A 26,341-nucleotide genomic window follows, 5' to 3' on the forward strand; every position below is an offset into this window, starting at 1 on the left:
CCCCCCCGCCAAGCCCTTCCCTGCTCTTCCCCCAATCGGGCCCATTTAAGGCGCATTAGAGCAGCGGGCCGGAGGCAGAGAGCCAGGGAGGAACCGCGAGACGACGACCTCGGAGCCCGCGCGCAGCTGAGAGCAGCCATGAGAGAGATCGTGCACCTGCAGGCCGGCCAGTGTGGCAACCAGATCGGGGCCAAGGTTAGGGCGGAGGGACGAAGGGAGGAGAAGCGGCAGGAAGGAGCATGGCTCGGTGCCTGGGACTTCATTCTGCCCCGGAGGCGCCGGGTGGGGGGGGGGGCGCGCTCGGAAGAGAGATCTTGGCTCTTTTTAGCCCTGGGAAGGAGAGGGGGCTCTTTCGCCTCCAAGGTTGGAGCTGCCCCCCCCATGGGACAAGGGAGGGGGCGAAGGAGCGGGTGGGTGGATGATGGCGGCGACCCTGGTAAATGGGGCGAAGGAATTCTCATTCTCCTCCCTTCTCCCCCCCCCCAAATGCCGGCGCGGTGGGACGGCTGCTTGGTTGAAGGTGCGCCTGGAGCGCGGGGTGGGAGGGGGGAAGAAGAGGCGCGAGAGACCGAGGGACGCTGAGAGGAGGGCAATTTGCGACGGAGCAAGGAGGGTGGCGGAGGCAGCAGCGGCATTTGGTGTCTGATCTAGAGCCGAATTTTCTTGACGGGTCAGTCCTGAACTCCCTTGCCGCCCGGGGGAGGGCTGCCTATGTGGCGGCGGCGGCGGCGGCGGCTGGACTGGACTGGGTGGATCTCTCTGCAATGCGGCCGCCAACATGGCTTCCACTCTTCCCCTTAGTGAAGAAATCCCAGTAGGAGGTGGGAAGGCGTCTGCGATCGCCTCCCATCGTAACCGCCTCGCCCGTTCCTCCACCGGCGAAGAAGAACAGATTCCCCAGCGCTGCAGTGCTGGCGAGGGAGTCGGAAGCACGTGGCCTCTTCCCCCTTCGCACCCCGCAACTCTTCACTTGGGTTCTGCTGGTTATTCCGGAGTTTTTAGTTCAGATCCAGTCAGTCTCAAGGCATGATGGAGAGTAAGCCTGAACCAGTAATTCTGGGTTATGACAGGTTGTGCTGATCTGGCATTTTATAAAGCCAGACACCCTTCCTCTTCCCCCCCCCCCAACCCCACGCCTCCCATGAAGCCTTTAAGCTTATGCTGCTTGGTGAGGCTGGGAACTCTTTCACCGACGATTGCAAGCCCCTTCCCCGGGTGGATGTAAACAGGAATCTGAATGTACCTTCCTGCAATTCCATATGCATTTGCTTCTGGGGAAGCTATGGTAGATTTCAGATACATACAGGTGGGAGAAGGGACCGTGCTGGTCAAGGATTGTGAGAAGTGCGTGGAATGTGGTGTAGAAAAATGGGCTTGTGTAAAACAGTCTTGATGTGGGGACGTTCTACTCCTTTCCACATCAAAGAGCTACACTCTGTAAGCGGGAAGGTTGTGCTGTATCCTAGAGCAGCCATTCTATTCTCAGCCCTTTTTTTTTGTCACACCCATGAACACAACATGAAAGAAATATAGGCCAAATCCAGATTGTATAAATCAGGTAACCCACTTTATAAGGTGGTATGTGAAGAATTGTTTTTAGTCTGTGTTCCCCTTCAAAGGTGCCCTATGCTGCCCCCACCCCATTGAGAATGGCTTGCCCTAAAGAATCCGGGATGCTGGTGCTTCCTGGATTTTAAGGAGCACCTTGAAAGTAACTGCTTAGGTTATGCCTGCCCAGGCGTTCGTTCCTGGAATTGAATAGGCACCTGTAATTTAAAAAAAAATTTTTTTTTAAATGTAACTTTAGCTTCACGGTCTCCTTCGGCTCTAGAGGCAATGGAAAGTAGTTCTGGGTCTTGCAGTGTCACCATTGTGCCTTTTACTTATTGCGGAGAATATGATTCTTTCTTGCAAGCCTCCTATTCCCTCGTGTTACTTTGTATCCACTGACTGGCAGGCTTCTGGCAGGGCCTAGTAGGCAAGGCTGCCCCTAGGAAAGGGAGGCTGCTGCTCATTGAGGGAGAAGAAGTAGGTCAGGAACGTAGTAGCGCAAGCCTTCCCGTCTTGACCTTCAGGCGTGCTCCACCCTTGCTGGCGAAAACAGGTCTTGCCATCCAGAGTGGGGATGCTGGATTTACGGCAGTGCAAGAAAGTGCCCCTCGTGTCCTTCCTTGAGAGCAGCTGTTAGGTGAAGGCCATATTCCCCTTTCACATCTTCTCCCTCTGGCTCTCTCTCTCTCCCCCCCCCCCACCCATCCACACTCCTCTGAAGGACTTTTTCCCTCCTTTTTTTGGGGGGGGGGAAAAAGGTGGTGGCTTCCTAGTGTGGCTTTTAAGGCCTATCCTTGAGAGGATCAGAATACCTCAGAACTGCAGGACAGGCAAAGCCGCCTAGAGTGGTTGCAATGACCAGATAGGCGGGGTATAAATAGAATAAATAAATAAAGGGAAGGGGGGGGGGACCTTTTGGATGTTTTGGACTACAACTGCCATAAGCCTTTACCCTTGACTATGTTCCCCGAAGCCTTTGGGAGTTAAAGTCCAACACCGTTAGAGGTTGGGGGGCAGTTCCTGAGATAAGGGAAGAGGAAATAGTTCCTACTGGCAACACCCCCTAAAAAAAAAAAAACACTAGAAGTCAAAGGAGGTCTCTGGCTTAGCCATTTTTTTGGATAGTTGCCTGTTTTCTCTGGGGAGGAACCACCCCTCCACCACTTGTCTTCTGAAGTAGTAGAGAGGAGATACAGGTTTCCCACCTCGGTGAGACCCAGGCTTGAGTCATCCCTGCCAAGCTCTCTTTCCCTCATGTTTGAGAGCTGAGCAAGTAAGTCCTCTGGGGGGGGGAGAGAGGGATCTGATCTATGAATAACCCCAGCTGCTAGCCTGTAACCTCCTGGAGAGGGAGTGACTTGCCCGCTGGGCTGCCACTCTTTGAGACTTTCCCAGACAGCTGCCACGGCTCCTGGTAGCAATATCCCTGCCCACCACGACTGCTGCATGTGGTTGGGAGCCGTCTTTACTGCAGTGTGCCCATGGGATTACAGCCCGTTGTGGCTCTCTGGCATAAAAACCGGCCGCTTTGCTGCCCTCCCTTCTGCCTTGTCTTACACATCTGTCTGACTTTGCAGCTAAACATGGTGGGGATCTGAAGGCATTAATAAAAACCCAGGGAAGGCTTAAAGACTTATCTGCTCAGCATGCTTGGATGAGCAGAAGAGTTAACGCCCCTGTACGCAGACCTGGTATGCTTCTTTAGGGACAGAGGATTCATCCTGACCTTGAGACTCAGGACATTTAGAGCCATGGAAGGGTTTTCTCGTGTTAGTGCGCTCAACTGCCGGCCACCCTTCTGCGCTTCCTGAGGAGTCAGGGTGCTGGTTGCTCTCTGCCTTGCATTTAGGCAGATCCAAACAGTGGCCTCACCCTTGATGGTAATCAGATCTGGCTTTACCATCCCACATACCTCTATCCTTGCAGAACAAAGACAGCACTTGCACCCTACAAACCAGGGGGGGGGGATTAAAGGTACACTGGCATGAAAGCTAGTGTGGCAGAAAAGTCCTTGCAAGGAATATTCTCCATCCACCTTCTCCATCCCCCCCCCAGCTGAGTCCCCCTAGGTCTGGTGCAAAGGATGCTAGACGAAGCCTGCAATGGAAGGTTTGGGTTCATTTTAAGGCACTGACATCTGGAGAGAGATTGGAGGCCTACTACAACTAGCTACTAGGGCTGGGGGGGGGGGGAAGTGTGAGGAGAAAGGAAGTGAGAGGCTTCTTTCTAATAAAGGGGGAGGGTCAGTTCTCTGAAGGGCTGCCAATCCTTAAGTCTGCAAGGCTATAGAGTGGGTGAAGGGGGAGGATTTGCCTTTGAATAGGTCAGTGTCACCTTCTTGCATGCAACCTACCCCCCTTCTTCTTCCTGCAGCCAGGGGAGTGACCTGACAGTTGGCTGGGCAAGTGCTGAGGGAGGCCATCTTTGCTCCCTGCTCTGGGATGTCAGGCTTCGAGGCTGCCAGCCTCCTCTTGCGCTGGATATACAGCATTATGACTGCATTGCTTGCCGCTCCCAACTGTCCTGGCTGCCTTCACTGAAGGGTGTATCTCTATGGGGTGGGGACGGTGGAAGAGATACAGCGACTGCTGCATCCACCCTTCAGCTCTCTCTCTCTCTCTCTCTCTCTCAGCAAGTTCTCCCTCTTTCCTTTCCCCTCCCCTCCTCTAGTTTTACATGCATGGAGTATAAATAGAATCTGCCACTGGTGCTGCTCCTGTTCCTGCAGCAGCATCAGGCAGGCAAAAGCTGAGAAAGGGAGACTCCATTTTAGAGTCCGGTGTGTGTGCGTGCGTGTGTGCTGTAGAATGCATTGAGAAACAGCTGTGCAAAGTGCCATACCTGGGTGGGGGTGGATCAGAACTGATGGGGGGGCCCTTTCTATTTGTGGGTTTTCTGAGAGGTCTCTAATCTTACGCCTGCTGTACTTACATGGTTAGAGCTTTTTGCTGCTTATGAAACCGTAGCATAGGACTACAGTCAGTAGCAATACAGCTGATTTCATAAAAGGTATTGTATGTGTGTGTCTATTTCAGATGATTTCTCAACCCTTGATTATTTCATAATAGGGAGGAGTCATAGAATAAATGAGTTGGGGCCTATAAGGCCGTTGAGTCCAACCCCTTGCTCAATGCAGGAATACAAATCAAAGGATATCTGCCAGATGGTTGTCTAAGTTTCTCTTGAATGGCTACAGCGTTGAAGTGCTCACCACCTCCTGGGGCAATTGGTTCCGTTGCCGTACTGCTCCTCTTAACAGTTAGGAAGTTATTCCTGATATTTAGCCTAAATTTGGCTTTTTGTAGCTTGAGCTCATTATTACATGTCCTGCACTCTGGGATGATCAAGAACAAATCCTACCCCCTCCTCTGTATGACTACCTTTTATATTTGAAAAGTGCTACCATGTCTCCCCTTAGAATTCTTTTCTCAAGACTAAACATGCACAGTTCTTCATGTATCAAATGGAGGTGGTGGTGGTGGGGTCTTGCTAGCTAGCTCCCCAGCCATGGCTAAAACCTATCTTTGTGTTTTTCAACACATAATAGAAAGGGCCCGTGTTCCAGACATGTACCTTGTATATTGAAAGAATATGGCTCTAGTACAGTGGTTCCCAGACTTTCTGGGAGTTGTAGTCGAAGGATACCAGGGGAACCACTGATTTAGCGGATTAGTGAAGGGGCTGCATTTTACTGGCCTCTTCCAAGTTCCAGGAGAGCTGCAGGGAAGTTGTGGCAGTTCATGTTTTGGGATGACAAACCATAAAGTGATGCGAGGGGCAGACCTTTGGGCAGATGGGCAAGCAGACAAGTGATGCACTTCTTTAAGCCCTGTTAGCAAGGAGCTTCTGCATGGATCCCAGTGAAGTGAGTCAGCAGTGCTTTCAGTGGGGCTTGTATTAATCACTAACATGGAAGCACTTGGATTTTTCAGCCCCAGGGGCAGGAATGCCTTAGTAGATGTGGGGTTCTGAACAGGTGTGTTGAACTACAACTCCTACCATCCCCAGCCAGCAAGGCCATTGGCCAACATGTATGGATAAGCGTAGAGGGGGGATAGACTGGCCGTTGGGCATCCATCTCTCATTACCATTAGCTTCTGGCCACTTTGATTATTTTATTATCTATCTATCTATCTATCTATCTATCTATCTATCTATCTATCTATCTATCTATCTATCTATCTATCTATCTATCTATCTATCTATCTATCTATCATCTATCATCTATCATCTATCATCTATCATCTATCATCTATCTATATCTATCTATATCTATCTATCCATTTTTTTATTTTTTATATCTGATATATTTTTTTTATATTTTTTTTTTATATCTGATATATTCTACCACTCTGGGCGGCTTCCAACAAACATATATTCATTAAAATAACACAAAAGCCATTGACATAATCAATAACAGAAACAGTGCAAAAATATATATAATAATGAATAGCAAAAAAGAAAAAAAAAAGAGTCAAGTGCTGACAGGAGGGAAGACCTGGATGTATATCCATGTTTTTAGTTGACTTTTAAATGTACCCAGTGTGGGGGCCTTGTGAATCTCCAGTAGAAGGTTATTCCAGAGACGAGGAGCCACCGCCAAGAAAGCCCGGTTTCGTGTTTTTTCTCTCCAGGCCTCCCTCGGCGTCAGGCTCCTCAACCTCACCTCCTGATTCGCGCGGGTGATCCGGGTAGATCTTGGTGGGAATAGACGTTCCACCAGGTATCGAGGTCCTAAACCATTTAGGGCCTTATAAGTAAGCATTAAAACTTTGAAGTCAATGCGGAAACGAATGGGCAGCCAGTGCAGCATGGCCAGAACAGGAGAAATACGTTGGTGTTTTCTCACTTCAGTAAGGAGTCTGGCCGCTGCATTCTGCACCACCTGAAGTTTCTGCATCAGCCTCAAAGGCAGCCCCACATAGAGTGTGTTACAGTGGTCTAATCTTGAGATTACGAGCACATGTGCCAAGGTAGTGAGCGCCCCCGTGTCTAGGTAGGGCCGCAGTTATCCACCAGAGATGGGAAAAGGCGGTATGGACTACCGACGCCACCTGTGTTTCCATGGTGAGCGTTGGGTCCAAGTGTAGAACTTACGTCTTGTCCGGGTTCAGCCTCAGCCCATTTTCCTGCATCCATTGCAGTACAGCCCCCAGGCAGCACTGGAGGGACAGGACAGCATCACCTGTAGTTGGAAAAAAGGAGATGTAGAGCTGGGTGTCATCCGCATACTGATGACACAATGCTCCACACCCCCTGATGACCCCACCCAGCAGCCTCATGTAGATGTTAAACAGCATTGGGGAGATGATCGACCCCTGTGGAACCCCACAATTGAGACTCCACAGGGCCGAGACACTCTCCCCAAGCTGCACTCTCTGGAGACGGTCCCCCAAGAAGGAACAGAGCCAGGCGAGTGCCGAGCCACCAATTCCCAACTCGGAGAGCCTCCCCAGGAGGATACCGTGGTCGACGGTATCGAAGGCTGCCGAGATATCGAGGAGGACCAACAGAGACCCTGGCAGGTAGAGCTGCTCAGAGAACCCATTGCTTGGGGGAACACCACATGTAATGTGCATTTCTGCCTGGTGCTTGCCCCTTCCCCTCACCGCCTTGTGAGCTGTTTGTTATCGGGTGTATCCTGTGGCTCTGTGTGGCACCTGCCATATGAGGGTCAAAGGACCACCATGGATCATTTTGCATCTTGTGTATGCCTTTAGTCCCCCCTTCCATAGAACGAAAGTCTTTGTACTTAGCTCTGTTTAACGTTATAGAGATCAAGTATCTGAGCACGACAGATGAGTACGGAGCCATTTCGCTCTTTTAAAAAAATAATAAAAGTGTCTTCTTACCCAGCTCCGAGAACAATGGGCAGGTATCTTTCCTCCCTGCAGGTTAGCTAAGTGGATTTTGCTAAATCATCATCCCATCAAATTGAGGCACGGAGACACATTGTGCTTTCTAGTCACGTTTTTTTAAGTCTCCCTTGGTCAGTTGCCCTGCAGGCTGTATCAAGGAATCTTAGTGCAGTAGCATCCCCAAGGGAATGAAATCACCTCAGTACCTCTTTGCTGCGAATAACCTACTTGAAAGAGTATCATCAAAGAGCCTTGACTCTTTATTGGTCCAGTCTAAAGCACTGGTGCAAAAACTGTGGAAAAGCTAGGGAACACTCGGATTCTTGATTTGAAGCCAGTATTTTGATTGTAGCCAGATACATTACTAACAAAGTAATCCTGGCTTGACAGAAAATTGGCATAAAGTCCCTTCCCCCTTAGTCTCTATTGAAGGGGGAGTCTAATCCCCACCTGCGTGCCTTGCCGCATTTCCCTTTGCCCATCCTGTTGTGAAGTCCACGATTCTCAGCTTTGATCTTTCTGCATGCTCAGCTAAGCTCCTTGAAGCCTCAATTCTGGGTGGTGGTCGTGATACACAAGATTTATTCAAATTCATGATCTATATTGAATGGAAACTTATTTAAGATTGTTCCAGCTGTTGGGGACAAAACAGTTTTCTTCTATTCACAGTAATACTAATTTGTAGAAAAGGACCCATGTTGGCTGGGGAATTCTGGGAGTTGTAGTCTCCAGATTAAGTTTTCCAAGCTCAGGTGACATGCACAGAGCCTGCCCCAACCCTTGTCAGAATCACACACACTGGGGTTCCTTTCCATGAGATTCTGTGGCTCACAGCTGATCTGACAGACTCTGGAGCTTTTGGTAGCCCCGTAAATCAGTGGTCCCCAATCTTGGGCCTCCAGATGTTCTTGGGCTACAACTCCAAGAAGACTTCACCACCATCTCTGCTGGCCAGGATTTCTGGGAGTTGAAGTCCAAGAACATCTGGAGGCCCAAGATTGGGTTCCACTGCTGTAAATGGCCTTCTGGAAATATCAGTGTCTCTACACGTACTTAGTGACTTGATCTGTAAGTTCAGATGACTGTGTGTGACAATCTGCTGAGTTTCCAAAGTAGGGTGGTTTTCTGAGTTTTAAAACCTGGGTGCGGTTTCTGTAGTGTGCCTGAAATACAATATGAAAGAGGGTGTCGCATTACTCCAAAGGGAAGTACCATGTACAGGGAGCTGCTTTGGGAAGGTATATGCCTCATGCAAAAGATGCAAGCGGTATATGACGGTAGTGCTGTCTATGACTTCTTGCCATATTCAGGTCTTTATTTCAGACAAAGGGTATGGATGTGCATACAGAAACATTCTGGTTAACAGTCAGTGAAACATTCAAGGAAGAATGTGAAGCAGATGAATATGGGGAGCCCCCTTATCCAAAGTAAAGATCACTGGGTCAACAACATTGAAGCTAACAAGCAGAGGTGGGCAGATTTGTGTTTTTGGGCTACAGTATATGCTCCCTGGGGAATTCTGCGGGTTGTACTCCAAAAATACAAATCTGCACACCTCTATTAAAAAGCAGCAGACTTTAAGGAGTTTCAGACAGTCATCTTCCCCATAGATATCAGAGATGGAACCAGGGCCTTCTGCATGATAAACATGTTCTGTCACTGACTTGTGATCCTACTTTAAACTTGGACTGTATTATTTCTGGAATGCTTTGTGGGGGATTGGAAGGCTCTCATAGAAGTAGGTGCCTTATATTGTGGGATACTAGTGCTTCATCTAGCCCATGAGCTGAATTTAGCAGGGTTGGTTAAAAAAAGAGAAAAGATCGCTCTAACATTGCTCACCACTGTTCTTTTTCAGTTTGCACCTCCTGTTGAAAATTAACTCATTCTCCCTTTGGGGATCTGGTGGAATGAACCAGAGCTGTTAGTTAATTAAACGGTATCCCTAGTTTGCTTCCTTCAGAACTATCAGTACAGCCCCTCACTATGACGTTGAGTCATGGCAACTCAACTTTCCTTCAAGGCAGAGGTTGGGAATGTTGCTTTCTTGGGTTACAACTCCTAGAACGCTGGGATGGCTGTGGAATTCTAGAAGCTGTTCATAGGGGGTAATTTTTTGAACATCTACCTAAAGGACAGTTTGCCATGCTGCTGTTTACTGTTTTCTGCAATAGGCATCCCTAAGGACAACTTATTCTGAACGCAGAGTGTCTTTGAACAGTGTAGAGTGCACAGCTGCCCCACTAAATTACATGGCTGGTTTTGCTTTCCATGAAATTGAATGCCATTTCTACCCAAGTTGCTTCAAAGGTCAGAATAACAGATAGAGTGTGTTGAATGAAGAACAACCGATGCCCCGCAGCCTGCTGGCTCTTGAGCTAATTAGCAGCAAACCCAATACATTTCATCAGACTATTACTGATCTAAAGTGGTGGTGGTGGGGATTATGATGATACCTGGCCTACCCACCCCCTACAGAGATATCAGAGTTCACCCCTCTCCTGTGCAGCAGCTGTAGGAGGACCCTGCGCTCATCTCCTTGCAATATTAGCTTGCTCCAGGGATTAAAAAACCAGGAAGGAGTCATTGATATCTGAAAACCCAGATGGTATCCTCTGTGCTACCATGAAAGCCCAACCAACTGGGACGTTCCTCCATGAACTGAATTAAAATGAATGGGGCATAGGTAAGAATGCAGCGGCACCTTAGAAGCTGCTTGTTTCCCCATGTCACAAGATCCGAAGTTCATATGACTCTCCCCTAATATTTGGTGCCTGAACTAGGTGGGTAGCTCAGTGGTTTAGGTATGGCAGCTCAATTCCTCCATTGTACCTCTTGAGGGAAGAGCCAGCCTATGTGTCTTTGAGAAAGCTGCACAGTCCCAGGATGCCCCCTGACGAAGAGAATGGCAAACCACTTCTGGGTATTCTCGACCTAGAAAACACGGGGAAGGGTTGACATAGGTCAGAATTGGCTTGAGGGCCTTTAATTAGTGTTAATGTTTTTGTATGTTTCTCTCCTTTTTACAGTTCTGGGAAGTCATTAGTGATGAACACGGCATAGACCCCACTGGTACCTACCATGGAGACAGTGACCTTCAGTTGGAGAGGATCAATGTTTACTACAATGAGGCCTCAGGTGGGTCTGCAGTGCTTAGTCCCAAAGTCATCCCTCTCACCTCATTCTGGGCAACCTGAGGTCCTGTCTCGTGGGCTGCTTTCCTTTTGGTCCTCTCCACTCTCTGCCCACGTTTCTCAGCTTTTGTTCCCAAGATATCCCTCTCATTTATTTCAAGAGATTTTGAACTGCTCCTCAGCATAAGTAGGGTGCGTACAGCCAATAAGGGATGGAATCTGCCACTTAATTTTTTCCCCCCTAAAAATATCAACCTTAATTTTTTTACAAATACAATATCCTGGGTTGTTTGTCTCTAAACCTATGTGCCGTCGCTGTACATAGCAATGTTCAGTTTGAGATCAAGTGGCAACCAGGGGACATTTGACGCCATTTGCTTTCATCTCTGTCCTTGTAAAGAAAAAAAATTTCCTTCTCCAACATCACTTAAATTTGCCACTCCGAGAAACAACTTTTTGTTATTTCAGACTTAAAAACCTTTCCTGTGACCTAGATCGTGACCTCACCATTTTCGTTCATTCGTTGTAGACCTTAATGATCTCAAGGGTGGGGAAGATGGGAGAGATGCAGGATGACAGTGAAAATCAGCAAAACTAGTGTCATTGGTTGGCTCTCAAAGCCAGCAGTTTTATTCCTCCATCCAATAAGTCTCTTGCATGGGATTGAGCTGTGCAAGTAACAGCCCATAGAAAGTAGCTATTGTCTCTCCACCTGTAACCTAGGGGTTTTTGAGAGACAATGACAGCAAGTCAGGCATTGCAGATGCATCTCCAAGTTAATCATCTTTCTGCAAAGGAATAAGCGGGATGGTCTAAAGGTCCTGGATGCAGCTCTATTGCCAAAACTCAGTAAGCTCAGCCCATAAAGAGAGGCAAAACTTGAAATGGTTCCTGTCTTTGAGCCAGCTAATATGCTCAGCATGCCCTTGTCCCATTCAGTGCCAGATTTGTCTGGGAAGATGGGTTTGCCATGAAGCTGATTCTTAACTAAGTCTGAAAGGTTTCCTTTTCTCTTCACAGGGGGCAAGTATGTGCCCAGAGCTGTCTTGGTTGACCTGGAGCCTGGCACCATGGATTCGGTCAGGTCTGGACCGTTTGGGCAGATATTCAGGCCCGATAATTTTGTCTTCGGTAAGAAATTGTCCAGAAGGAGTGTTGCTGGCTGCCAAGATTAAAAGACTAGATGGTTTTGTATCATGTCAGCCTGTCTCAATTTAAGCTCTTTCAAACCTAGTGTAATTTTAACCATGACACTGTTTTTTAAGTCCAAGTCAAAATGAAAAAAAAAAAAAAAAGAGCCCATGTTGCTGTAACTTGGTTGTTTACTTCAATAAGGCATAGAACACAAGCCCTGGGAAAATCTGGGTTTGAACATCTCTTCACCCGTGGCATTCCAAAGTCATTGGTCTCAGGCCTGATTCCACAGTCCGAGCACATCAGTTTTACCTGCCATCAAGGATGTCTGAAAGGTTAATAGTAATGCAGAGGAATGTGTGTGCGTATATATATATATAACTTGTCCCATAAGTAAAGGGCAGAAATCGAACTTTTATCAGTTGTAGGTAAGCTGCTTCCCTCTATATTGTATTAGACGACAACTCTCCTCAGCCAGTGGGGAAAGCTAGGAAAGTGTTGGCCCAAAGCATCTGGAGGATGCAATTGCGAAGGATTGATTCAGCGTAGTCCAGAGTAGGTGGTGTGCTATACTGTCCTTTCTTTTAAGCCGTATTCTTCTAGTTACATGACTAGGATTCAGGTTCTTCCCTGATGCTTAGGGCAGGGCCACTGCTGCTCCACTGCACAATGTATTTGCAAATCAAATTATCCTAACCAGTGTGAAACTAGAAACTGTTATGAAGCTAGGGTGACCCTCACACCCTGAAGCTTTTAGACAGGGCACCTTCAGGTCCTTTCCGCTATTAAGAATCTGATGTGCCAGCCTCTGCCAGACTGGCACCTTCCAGAAGTGTTACATTATGGATCCCCCCCCCAATTCCCATTCAGCATAAACAGTAGGATGAGTACACCTGAAGAAATGGCAGACTGGGGAAGGCGACTGAATACTTGAACTTTGCAGTGCCTGGGTTCCAAAGCGCAATTTGCCTTGAGGTTGGACAAGAGAAGGAAAAACAGTAGTGTTGGGTGCCTTTATAGCAAATGGCAAGCTCCCTCTTATTTGCTGTATAGTCATAATTTTGTCCCATCAAGCTGATTCCAACTTATTGGCAACCTTTCCCAGGGTTTCCTAGATGCATGGTTTACCATTTCCTTCCTATTGGGGAATGTTCTTGGGCACTGTAGCTTGCCCAAGATTACACAGGCTGGCTTTTTTTCTTACAGAACAGTAGGGAATCAAGCCCCCCCAACCAGGTGATCTGGTTTGCCGAGCTATCCAGCCAAGCTATTTGCTATGTACAACATTTTGAAAATAATTTGCTTGATGCAGCATTATTTCTGGGGGGGAAAAGCAAGCCTTAATTAAATCATCTTTGTAGTGCCCGGAGGAAGAGAGTGCAGTAAGACAGCAACAACTTTCAGCTGTTTCTTGCTACAAATTTGCATCCCACAAGTATAGGCATGGGCCCGTATGCATATTATGGGTGTGCTGACTGGGAGGAGGAAGGTATGGAGCAGGAAGCTACCAGCCCTGGGGGTGCCTGTGAAGAATTTGGAGGGTGACCTCATTTGTAGAGGTGGGAGGAAGGAGATGAGTTGGAACAAGATGGAGCCCATCTAGGAAGTAGGAAGCTGAGGAATAGCCACAGTGTTTCATCATGCAGAAAGCTGGCTTTCCTTGCAGCAGCAGGTCCTTGCTTCTGTGACAGATGGTTTGAAACGCTTGTTTGGACCATGTTCAGATGATGTAAATACGAAGTGAGGACACATTAAGCAGACAAGTGCTGTGGGTGCAGTGCTGTTACGCAAAGGTTTTATGTGGCTTTATGTTCCTAGTTCTGAACTGTCTTTTTCTGAAAGTAGCCCAGGGCTTTTTAGGACTTTCTCTTGGTGAGGAGTAATTAGGATTTGCAAGGTAATGGCAGGAGATGGGAAGGAGCAATTAGTTACACAGAGCACCAAAGCAACACCCCCTGAGGGGCCTGTTGCAGATGCCAACATGCAGTTTTTTTAAAGGTCCAGGAACCTTAATGTGCTTAAACAGCCATTTTTTTTGTATCAAAAGTTGATTTTCTGCTCACAGCGTGCACATAGTCTTGCATGCTTGTAGGAAAGATGTGAGCTGTGCACAGTGCTTGAGAGACGTGACTTTTAAAATGTGAAACATTTAAAATGTGAAACATTTAAAATGTGAAACGTGCAATTCAGTGCTATCTTCCTTTGAGGCTTCCAGGGGCACAACCTGAAATTGACCGAACTTGCAGCTGCAACAGAGCAGCTGCATCTGAAAATGTTGCCCTGCAGTCTATGAAACCGTACACCAAAGAGAACTTGCTAGCCTTATAGGCGTCACAGGACTCCTTGACGCTTTGCCAGAACAAACTAGCAAGCTGTATCATTAACAGGATTTTGTCTTCTGGCTAACGTGAAAAATTGTTATGTGAAATGGTTTGTTTCCCATGAAAAAGGGGAAACCTTTTTTGGGGTTTTGGTTAGACATGCCATGCAGCCAAGGAAGCAGCAGTGTGCAAGGGCTGAGAACTTGAAGGCCAGATTCAATCCCCCAGCCTCCTTCCAGGTCCAGACAACCATTTTCAAAAGGGGGGGGGGGGAATCCAAGCAAATAGGAAGTGCCAAGTGCCTGTTCTTTCCCTTCATTGCAAGGGAGTCTTGGAAGACACACACTGCAGCCCTAGAGTGGAAAACCCCAGCTCTGACCTTCCTTGGGCCATTTTAAAAGGGGAAATGTGACCCATAGACTGCATTTGCCTACCCTTGTTCTAAAAAAGGCTGTGGATAGCATGAGCCTTCATTTAGCAAACCACCTGGCAACTTCTGAATGGTGCCACAGAAGGACTCCTGTGTGGTCTGCGCTCTTAGAGGAAATCTCTAGGCCTGCAGCCTTTCTGTGGCAAAACACTAGCCAAGAATGGCGACATTTTTCACTGCCATGAACTGGTTCCCACCTTCCCCTCAGGGGATACTACACTTCTGTAGAAAACGTTGTGTCCCACAGGATGGCTGTCTCGGTTAGAAGGGAACTTGTAAGAGCAGTCTCAGGCCACGTTTCCTCTCAGCTACGTGTCCCCTGTCCAGCACTCCAGGAAGTTAGAGGGAACATTGGTCCCAGGTGAATTTGGGGTTCTGTTAGACTAAATAGCCAGTCTGGCTGACACGTGTTTTTTTTTTACTGTGAATTAGATCCCCAACCATTTCTGTTTCAAAACTGTATTTTCTGTTTCTTTTGCTTGACTGACCAAAATTGCTTTACAGACTGGGAAGCTGGATTCTAGGATAGAAGTCCAATCAGTTTCCTCACTGGGGGAGGATTTGGTTCCCTTTTTGGCAAATCCAGAAATTGAAGGGAGGGGATAATCATTTTTTGGTGAAAGAGTGTCTGTGAAAGGGAACACTGATTGGAAACACGTTGTAAAAAAAAATGATAACCAAACATCTTTAACCACTTCCTCTTGTCCCCAATTGTTTCCTTGCTCTTCAGGACAGAGTGGTGCTGGAAACAACTGGGCCAAAGGACACTACACAGAAGGAGCTGAGCTGGTGGACTCAGTCCTTGACGTGGTAAGGAAGGAAGCAGAGAGTTGTGACTGTCTCCAGGGCTTTCAGCTCACCCACTCACTAGGTGGGGGCACCGGATCCGGGATGGGAACCCTGCTGATCAGCAAGATCCGCGAGGAATACCCAGACCGTATCATGAACACCTTCAGCGTGGTGCCCTCGCCCAAGGTTTCGGACACCGTGGTGGAGCCTTACAATGCCACTCTCTCAGTGCACCAGTTGGTGGAGAACACAGACGAGACCTACTGCATTGACAATGAGGCCCTCTATGACATCTGCTTCCGGACCCTCAAGCTCACAACTCCTACCTACGGGGATCTCAACCACTTAGTCTCCGCTACCATGAGCGGTGTGACGACCTGCCTTCGCTTCCCTGGCCAGCTCAACGCTGACCTTCGCAAACTGGCTGTGAACATGGTCCCCTTCCCTCGCCTCCACTTCTTCATGCCTGGCTTTGCCCCTCTGACCAGCCGTGGCAGCCAGCAATACCGGGCCTTGACGGTGCCAGAGCTGACACAGCAGATGTTTGATGCCAAGAACATGATGGCGGCCTGCGACCCCCGGCACGGGCGTTACTTGACCGTGGCGGCCGTTTTCCGAGGCAGGATGTCCATGAAGGAGGTGGATGAGCAGATGCTGAACGTACAGAACAAGAACAGCAGCTACTTTGTGGAATGGATCCCCAACAACGTGAAGACAGCCGTGTGCGACATCCCGCCTCGTGGCCTCAAAATGGCCGCCACATTCATCGGCAACAGCACGGCCATCCAAGAGCTCTTCAAGCGCATCTCTGAGCAGTTCACGGCTATGTTCCGCCGCAAGGCCTTCCTCCACTGGTACACGGGCGAGGGCATGGATGAGATGGAGTTCACAGAGGCAGAGAGCAACATGAACGACCTGGTTTCCGAGTACCAGCAGTACCAGGATGCTACAGCCGAAGAAGGGGAATTTGAAGAGGAGGCTGAGGAAGAAGTGGCGTGAACGCCGACTTTCTTTCCCTCCCCTTGACTCCTTCTGATTCCCACCAGTCTTCTGAACCCATGGACCATATTGCCTGCGCTGGCATAGACTTGAACATTGTTGGCCACCCTAAAGGAGGGAAACAGCACTGGGTTGAGTCTTTATTCACCTGCCCATCTGAAACAGCATACATTTAACAAGGCATGCGGGTTTAATGGGGGGCAGACTTGGGGAGAGTAGTGGGATTCGTAGCTGTGTTCAGGAATGGCAGCGAGTGGTAATATGTCTAGCTAAAAGCGTTACCAACATACTTTTGCATCCTCCCCTCCCGCCGTATCCTTGCCCCCCTTTCTCTCCTGCCCCCCCCATCCCCACTCGGATGCACCTTCCCTCCAGTGCTGTCTGTCCTGGGTGTTTTGTGGTCATGTGAGTTTTTGTTTTGGGGGATGAGTATGCACTAACTCGTAACTTGGCATTTGTTTTGGGGGTTTTGTCATCCCTGCTGGGCTTAAAGAAATGGTTTAATGGAAAAGTGGGGGGGCAGGGTTGGTTTGAGGGGGAATGGGGCTCGGTCATTAGGGTGAAATGTAGTTCCCCTTTTGAGTGTGTTTGCTATGTCAAAGCAGTCCTATGTCTCCACAATAAACTACTGAATAAGGATATGGGCTAGTGATGTTTTTTTTAAATCTTTTCTTATCAAATCCAACTTTGTGGCTAAAGTATGGCTAAATCATTGTGGCCAGACAGTGGAAGTGAAGCAGGCCCCTCCCTCCACCCTCACCCATCCTAGTGAATTCACCTGAAATCCTCAAGCATCATAATGCCTATTAAATAAGAGGCCCTTCACTACAGAAGAGAGCAGTTCCAGTCTGGTGATTTCTCATTTGCTGAAATAGTATATACTGTGCTCAGCAATTTATTTTCCAGTGCATTAAAACCCCACAGGCAATGATCTTGCCTTAACCAAAACAAAGAGCACAGTTGATGTCCTGAGTTGTGGTGTTTTGGTTGTGTAAGAATGCCTTTGTTGGGTTTAAAGACTGGGACAGTGATGCTACATGATTGAATTCATTTTCAGAAATGTTTTAAACACTGTTCCTCTCCAGATCTTCTCTAAAGGATGTGCATTTTAACGACAAGATGTTGCAATTTTTTTGTGTAGCCTCCAGAAGTGTGCAGGCAAAGATTCCTTATTACGAAGCATATTAGGGATACCTAATGGAAAATATCCATAGGTTGCCTTTCCCACTCCCTTCATTCATCCCATTAGATTGTAATTCTGTAAGACAGGTACCAGTGGAACATGGCCTTTTTCCAGGAAAGAAGGCAGCAGCAGAGAGATGGCAATCTGTTATGCTACTGAAAATTGTGCCCTCAGTTCAGGCTTGAGGTTTGAAGTGCTCGGCTATAGATCTCCCCTTCCTCCCAGGAACTCTTGCGAGAAAAGTCTTCGATCATTGATGTCAAATTACAGGCATTTAGTAGACCTTAATACTTTTAAGGTCAAATAGCATGTTATATTGCCAATTGTACAGTTTCCAAAATAGATCTCTTTTGGATGCATAAAAATAAGGGCAAGGTGCCAGCCACAGAAGATACGATGATGTGTGGAATATATTTATTATTTATCACATGTACTTATTTTTATTGTTTAACACATTCAATTCTCTGTCTGAAAAGTCATAACCCACGGCTTCCAGCTGGGCTCCAGGATCAACAGTCGGTCCAGCTATGGAGGGGGGGGGGCCATGAACACTGTGTGCTTGCTTGCCCCTTTTGTACACTGACTTTCCTGTACAGGCTGCTGATCAAAATCTGGAATTGCTATGGGCTCCTCTGTGTGACACTGTTCTTGGGAACTGATTGCTCCATGACCTAGTTTTGTCATTTGAAAGCTAATTGATGGTTCCTTTTTCTGCAGGTGTTCATGTGGGAGAAGGAATGTCCCCCAACAGCAAAAAATAAAAAACCCACACAACAAAAACAAAAAAGGAAGCATCTGTCAGGGTGTGGAAGGGCAAACAGGTTCAGGTAGTAGAACAGGATCATATTCCTTCCTTGTTTTCACTCTCTCTCCTGTCTGAATAACTGTAATGCAACTCCCACTGGGTAATTACCTTAACTGTACCCTTCAGCACTCTCCCTTAATTGCTGTCAATTCATGAGCCTGATGGGGGAGGCACATTGATCACAGTATATCTAGGGCAGTGTGTGTGATTGTGTGTATCTGGTACAGCAAGACTGTGGAACCACAGCACTGAAGTAGTGGCACAGAGTGCCGAGTCTAACTTACTTTCAAACCCTGCTTATGTACAAAAGACATTTTTGCCCCTGTAAAAGCTCCATAAAAATGAGGTAGCTACTATATGTAGGTCAGTAAAAAAAAGAAAGAAACGGATTCCAAATTCCAAGCCTACATGAGCAGTACTGTAACTTCATTAAGCCAGCCCAAAAGGCACAGGAAATGTACAAGATTCTGAGACATCCTTCCTGATGAAGATATTGGTGATCCTGAAAGCTTGAACTATTTTTTGTGCATTTTTGAAAGCATGGGAGCGATGCTTAGGAGTCTGCTGGAAAATGGGAGTTGTTGAACTATGCTAAACTCGGATGTATAGGAGCTTAACTATGGCTGAAAAATAATGGGAGTGGGGAATCCAACAAGTTGCTCAGGTCCAAGCATTTCCCGTCTTTGCTGCAGGGGCATAAAATGGGAGTTTATGAATGCTGTTATAGTTATGTGTCCACAGTGGGCGAGCAGGAGGAGGAGAGGAGCAGCCAAGCAGCTTATGTCCATCCATTAAATTGGCTCCAATTCACTCTGAAACATTGCAAAACTGATCTGCTTTAATTACAGAAATGCCTCACAGCTTTTACTCATCTTTACAAAAATGCTAGAAGAGGTTAGCAGTCATTGTCATGAAAAAAAGAGGGAACTGTAAGCTGGAAATAGCGTGCGTATGTGCATGTGGCAAGTGGTACGGGAACATACGTTATTCCTAACATCAACATCAGCCCACTTCATTGTTTGCATCTGATGAAGCAAGCTATAGGGTAGTTTATGTGAAATAAAACTTGTTAAAACCTTACTGTCACAAAGTGCTCTGTTATTCTTGCTGTGACACACAAAGAGTTAATAACTGCATCGTCAAGTCCATTCTAATTTCTGGTGGCCCTTCTGAGGGTTTTGCAGGGAGAGGGTACTCAGAAGTGGTTTACCATTCCTTTCATCTTGGGGCATCCTGGGACTGTGTCGCTTGTCCGTAATCGCACAGTGGGGAACTGAACTCCCAATCTTTGGCTCCACAGCCAAGCACCTAACTATCCAGCCACTCCACCTTGCTGCAAATATATAGTTTTTAAATGACAGCTTGAGGGGAGGGGGAACCTTTTTTTGATGTCCCACTTCCAGAATTCTCCAGCCAGCCTGGCCACAGTAAGAGCAAATGTGAAGCTACCATGAACTTTCCTCATAGGAGCATCTGTCTCAGAGATGAGAAATGGCTGGCCCTCCAGATGGGAACATCTCCTTCAGCCCTTCAACATTAGCTATGGGAATGAAGGCTGAAAGGCGTTGAAATCCAGTCGTGTCAGGGACTGCACATTTCTCACACCAACTAGCCCAAGTATTGACTTGACTGGAGGTAGAACCTGGGATCTTCTGCAAACCAAGCATGAGTTCAACTGCGGAGTGTCAAGCCTTCCGTGAGTGTACACCCCTACTGGCTCCATTGGTAATGTCTTACGAGCATAATTTTCTGTATATAAAAACAGTTCACATGCTACTGTTCTGGAATGACTGAGAAACAGAACTTTGGCTGGTGCCGTATAGCTGACTCAGCTCGCCATAGTTTTAATTAAAGCTTCCTGTTACATAGCATAAAGTGAGGGACACGTCTGGAGCAAGATGCTACTAGCACCATCCAAGACGTGACTCCGATCTCCTTCAGTTGACACCACTTAATGTGTTTCCTTATGGCTGAAGAGGGGTGAAACAGACAAATGAAGCTCTGATCTCAGGTCAACGGAGGAGATGAAATAGCATTGCCTTTGAGAATAAATACAGGTAAGAGTAACATGCCCCCAAAGTCTGTCCCTGATCATGGCTGAATGATACCTGGCCCCCCTGAGCTTCTCCCCATGTTTTCCCCCCTACCTAGATTGATTTACAGTTACTGAATAATTGAGTTGGAAGGGGACTGTAAGGCCACTCAGTCCAACCCCTGCTCAATGCAGGAATCCAAAGCATATCTTGCAGGTCATTATCTACTGTAGTTTTCAATACCTTCAGCATTGGGAGCACACATCACCTTCAGAGGTAATCAGTTCCATTGTTGTACTGCTCTAACCATTACAATTTTTTTCCTGATATTCAGCCTAAATCTGACTTCCTATAGTTTGAGGCCATTATTACATGTCCTGCACTCTGGGAAGATCAAGAACAGATCTTGTCCCTTCTTTCTATGACTACCTTTAAAAATAGGGAGAAATCGCAACCTATTATTACAAAGCTGAAGTTAAGAACCAAAATGACTCAGAAAGAGAAAGCTGGGAAACCCAGTGTTTTTATTATAATCATTACTGTTGCTTCTACCAGAGCAGACTTGTTGATCCCCCTTTTTCTAAGGACAATTGACTGATTCTTTTCATCAAGGCCCCCACACTGCCAGTTCTCTCAAAAAGGAGACACACACCCCACCCGCCAAGTTATTTGTGTCCCTCCCCTTGCCATCTCTGGTGCCAGTTTTCTCTGTCAGAAGAGAGCCCTGTGATTCACCCACTGAGTGGAAGTGTTCCAGCATCACAATGTGCCTCTTTGTACAAATTAGAAAGAGACGGCTCAGCACCACCTGTGCTCTACTCTGTTTTGTTCACTTTCCTATTATGACATCTGCTCAGTTTGGGGTGACAAGAGGGAGCATCCAGAATAAACAAGGCAAGACTTCTGCTTTGGTACCTCAGGCTGAAAATATAAACAATGACCTTGCTCGCTAATTAAAATTGGGAAGCAACCTACTGGGAGGTTATCCTGGTTAAATCCCCACTTACATTATTTGTCAGTTGAATTAAATTTTATCCTGCCATTCCTCCACTGAGCCCAAGGCCGTTCATATGTTCCCCCTGCCCCCCTGCAGCCACAAACACTACAATCCTGTGAGGTAGATCAGGCTAAGGGACCATGACTGGCCTAAGTCACATTGTTAAATTTCATGGCTCATTGGGGCCTAGAATAAGCATTGGTTTAATAGCATGCTGCAGAACCTGGCTATTCTCATGCAGCCCAAGAAAAGGAAGGGTTTTCTGGAAGCACCAGCTCAAAGGAGAAAGTGATTCATTCATACGTTGCATGACAAATATGGCTTAGTCAGCCATCACAACACTGCTCCCACCCCTTGACTGACTTCCTATTCAGAGAGTAGCTCCAGCTAAAAGTTCTCACAATTTCCATTATATTCTATCAGGCAAAAACAAAATTAAAATTAAAAAAAAGACAAAAGCATTATGGCACCGTAAAGACTAACTAATATATATTTAATATTATACAGTATTAGTTTCTGGTCCTGTGAGCATCACTTGTCTAAGAGGAAATGTGGGAAGTGATGCTCATTGTGCACATTGTAACAGTGATGTGCATGTTAAGAATTTCTACAATCACAGCTCATTCTTAGACATTCTCTACACATCAGCTTTAAGGTACATATCTGTTCAGAAAAGCACAGCTCCAAAAATTGGAAGTTAGCATTTAGAAGAAATGGGGGGGGGACTGTGCAATTAATAATAGGTGTTTCCCCAAAACTTGCATTATTACCTATTGTGGGTGATCACAGAACAAAGGGAAGGCAATTAGCCTTCAGAGAAAGCATAAAGAAGAGTCGACAACAGATGTCCAAGCCAGCGGAGCCTAAAGGCAACGCCCTAAGTGCTCCCTTTATTGACTTAGCACGAGTTACATAGTACTGTATGTTGTGAGAATTCAGATAGGACACTAGTTACCTAATTGCCACTAAGATTGGCTGAGGAAATTCTTTGATCTAATGCTTTAACTCTAAGCAAAAGGGCAGAATGAGAGGTTACCCTGCCCGCTGAGACCTGCCGCTCCTGTCAGGAGTGTTTGCACGTCGCTGAAACAGAATGCAGCTTACAACCTTGGGCAGAAGTTTCCCACAACCTATTTTTGAACAAGAACTGTATGCTAGGGAAAAGAGAGAGAGAGAGAGAGAGAGAGAGTTAATTATGAATATGATAATGGCAGGTAGATTAGTGATTGCAAAAACTTTGAGTTTTTGAAGTATTCAGACGTGTATTTTTTTCTGTTGTGTATTTTTTTCTGTTGTGTTTCTGTATTGTAGTTATGTTAATTACAAAATTTTTAAAAATTAAAATGAATAAAAACACGGCTCTCCAGTTTCTGAGGAGGGAAGTCCTATTAGTTTACGGTAGCAAAACCAAAACGGTGTTCTTTGAGGATCTGGGAAAAGTTCCCTTTTTAGGACCGTTCATTCCCATTGAAAAAGCACTTCTCCCAAGTTCTGGCTTTGTGGCACCTTTAAAGGCACCTGATGAACAGGCCAAATCAAATGGCAGAATACCCATAAACCAAATAAATTGCAAACACTTATTTTGCAGTGTTGCTTTTTTTTCCACCCAACAGGTTTCCCGCAGGGAACAGGTCTTACCAAAATAGATGAACAAAAGTGAGAAGTTGAGCAAGATGTGGAAAATGTTCTAGCCAGGAGAAGACTTCAGAGAGAGGTCAGAGCTTCTGCTCAGCCCCAGGGTCTCCTCATGCTTGCTCTGTACAACAAACAGCTCCGGCAACATGGTCACAGTAAGGAAGTCTCCGTGAGTGGCTTCGTGGGGGATGGAGGATCTGTAGCAGTCGCTAGCAGTATGCCAGCAATGGACAAATGATGGGTGAGGAGGTGTTCAGAGGACTGTACAGTATAGAACTGCACAGTCAATATATCCCAGTTATTGTGTGGGGTGGGTGGGTGGCTGGCTTAGTCCAGTGGTTCTTAACCTTTGTTACTTGGATGCTTTTGAACTGCAACTCCCAGAAACCCCAGTCAGGACAGCTGGTGGTGAAGGCTTCTGGGAGTTGCAGTCCAAAACTCCTGAGTAACCCAAGGTTAAGAACCAGTGGCTTAGTCCACCAGATTCCTTAAGATGTGCTTATTTTTAGCTTGTTTTGCGGTACCCAGTGTGGTGTAGTGGATAATGTGATAGACTAGGGCTGAGGAGATCCAGGTTTAAATCCTCGCTTGGCCATGGAAACTCATGTCTTTAAATATCTCACGTACCTTAGAAACCCTATGAGGTTCACTATAACTTGGGTGCAATCTGATGGCACGTAACATACACACAACCAATGTATGGAGTTTGGGGGGGTGTCGGTGGCTGGCAACATGAGGAAATATCCCAACACTTTTGAGAATTAGGCCCACAGCTGAGGTGAATAGGTATAATAATGAACAAGTTCCCTAATATTATAGCGATATCGTACTGGTAACGCACTGGTGATAAAACGAGATCCGGGAAGGGAAAATCCCTGCAGAACAGCCAGAGCCTGAATGAAGGTTCACACAGTAATATATGTAGTTACCATATTGAAGGTTCCTTCATTGCATTAACACCCAGAGATTTCAATCTTTAATGTTATAAATTAAACAAAAGATGGCTAGTGTGTTTCAGCTATCTCACAGAGTTTGCCCCTCTTAGCAGGAACATGGTTGCTGTTTTTACCTTTTTGCTGCGCAGGTGGGTTAACCTGCCTGCAAAGTCCCCAATCAATAGCTATGCTGATTATAATAGCTTTCAATTTTTAGCAAAAGCAAAATATATGCTGTTATCAGAACCTTCAGATGCATTCACACGCTGATGTTTTACTTGAATAAACAGCGACTAGTGTCTCATGATGCTCCTGTTGTCATTCTTCGAATGGAATTTAAGTGACATTAATTTTGTAATGTCACAAATGAAAAAAAATTCTTTGTCAATAAAATAAAAGAAAGCATTTGTGTGTATCCGTGTCAAAGCCCATTAGGCAAATGACAACTCAAGGTAGGGCACTGCCTCCCGATGGCTTCACCCTGGTTCCAGCCCTATCCAGCTCTCGCTTAAGGCAATTGAGGTGTGAATAGATACAAAGTTTTCCCCATCCCATTGTAGAAGTGAATTCATTTGCCACTGTTCAATTGCTTGTGTGATCAGCTGTCACTGTACTTATTTTGCAGGCATTCAAAGCAGCAACAGCTCGTGATGAAGCCCCTTTTCCAAGGCTGGTGCTTCTGACTTCTGCCCTCTCTTGGGTGGTGTGCTGAGTTCTAGGCTGGTCAGTGATCAATGCTGGCCCCACCATGAGATGGAGCGAGAGAGCCATTTCAGCAGCAGGTGCTGAGAAACAACAAATGTGCCATCATTGCTCCTGCTCTCTCCAAGGCTCTTTCATCAAATAATTAAACCAAATCCAAGCGTGTAGGAAGCTAGCACGTCAACAAGAAGACTAGGCAGGACCCTTTCCATATGATATGGTAATTTAATGTGAAGAATGGCCTTTAATAACACCGAGAGAGGCATTTCAAAATGTGAGGCTCTAATAGCACATAGATACAGGTTACCAGAAGCACTCTTTTTATTAACGAATTTGCTTTATTTTGCCTCGACATCTCAGCTGCCTTTGATACCGTCGACCACGGTATCCTCCTGGGGAGGCTCTCTGAGCTGGGAGTCGGCGGCCTGGCACTTGCCTGGCTCTGCTCCTTCCTGGAGGACCGCCCCCAGAGAGTACAGATTGGGGAGAATGTCTCGGCCCCGTGGAGTCTCAATTGTGGGGTTCCACAGGGGTCGATCATCTCCCCAATGCTGTTTAACATCTTCATGAGGCCACTGGGTGGGGTCATCAGAGGGTGTGGGGCATCGTGGCACCAGTACGCTGATGACACACAGCTCTACATCTCTTTTACTCCAACTTCAGTGGATGCCGTCCAGTCCCTTCAGCGCTGCCTGGACACTGTACTGGAATGGATGCAGTCAAATGGATTGAGGCTGAACCCAGACAAGATGGAGGTCTTGAGGGTGGGTGGCCCTCCCGTCAGCGGCATAGGTGACTCCCTTTCTTTTGGAGGGACGACCCTTGCCACAAAGAGTGAGGTCCGCAGCTTGGGGATACATCTGGACCCGGCACTAACCATGGAAACCCAGGTGGCGTCCGTGGTCCGCTCCGCCTATTTTCATCTATGGCGGATTGCCCAGCTGCGGCCATATCTTGATCGGGGGGCCCTCACTACTCTAGTCCACGCGCTCGTAATCTCGAGACTAGACCATTGTAACGCACTCTACGTGGGGCTGCCTTTGAGGCTCATGCGGAAACTCCAGATGGTCCAGAATGCAGCAGCCAGGCTTATTAGTGGGGTGAGAAAATATCAGCACATCTCCCCCACTCTGGCTGCGCTGCACTGGTTACCTATTCGTTTCCGCATTGATTTCAAAGTATTAATGATTACTTATAAAGCCCTAAACGGTTTGGGACCTCAATATTTGGCAGATCGCCTCCTCCCACCCAGATCTACCTGAGTCACCCGACATAGCCAGCAGGGACGGCTGAGGGGACTGACGCCGAGGGAGGCCTGGAAGGAGAAAACAAGAAACCGGGCCTTCTCGGCAGTTGCCCCTCAGCTGTGGAACACACTTCCCACTGAAATTCGGCTGGCACCCTCGCTGGGTGTGTTCAAAAACCAACTAAAAACATGGTTATTCAGACAGGCCTTCCCCCCAGACACCTAAGTTCTTTTCCCCCTTTTTTCTGGTTCTTAATGTTGCCATCTTGGATAATATTAATTATAATAATTGCATTATGTTAGTTATTGTTCTACATTGTTTTAATGTGTTTTAATTTTTGTAAGCCGCCCCGAGTAGACGTTGTCTAGGGGGAGCGGGGTAAAAATTGAATGAATGAATGAATGAATGAATGAATGAATGAATGAATAAATAAATAAATAAATAAATAAATAAATAAATAAATAAATAAATTTGCTGCATTTAAATCCCACCTGGAGCCTATAACTGGCCCAAGGCTACAAAGTTGATATTATGGCCAAGGGCGATTTAAGTCCAGGTCTCCCATCTCCTAACCCAGAACCCTAACTG

The 26,341-nt window shown here is 46.7% G+C and overlaps 1 protein-coding gene across 1 annotated transcript; it reads left to right on the plus strand.

Annotated features, from left to right (window-relative positions):
• The first annotated feature begins 6 nt into the window (after positions 1–6).
• Positions 7–16,855, plus strand: TUBB4A (tubulin beta 4A class IVa). Its single transcript, XM_020815373.3, has 4 exons — positions 7–195; positions 10,439–10,547; positions 11,564–11,674; positions 15,159–16,855. Exons 1-4 carry the CDS (start codon positions 139–141, stop codon positions 16,214–16,216), a joined length of 1,335 nt encoding a protein of 444 aa, XP_020671032.1. The 5' UTR covers positions 7–138; the 3' UTR covers positions 16,217–16,855.
• Positions 16,856–26,341: the final 9,486 nt, after the last annotated feature.

This window comes from Pogona vitticeps, chromosome 2, assembly GCF_051106095.1.
Source record: "Pogona vitticeps strain Pit_001003342236 chromosome 2, PviZW2.1, whole genome shotgun sequence".
NCBI lineage: Eukaryota > Metazoa > Chordata > Lepidosauria > Squamata > Agamidae > Pogona > Pogona vitticeps.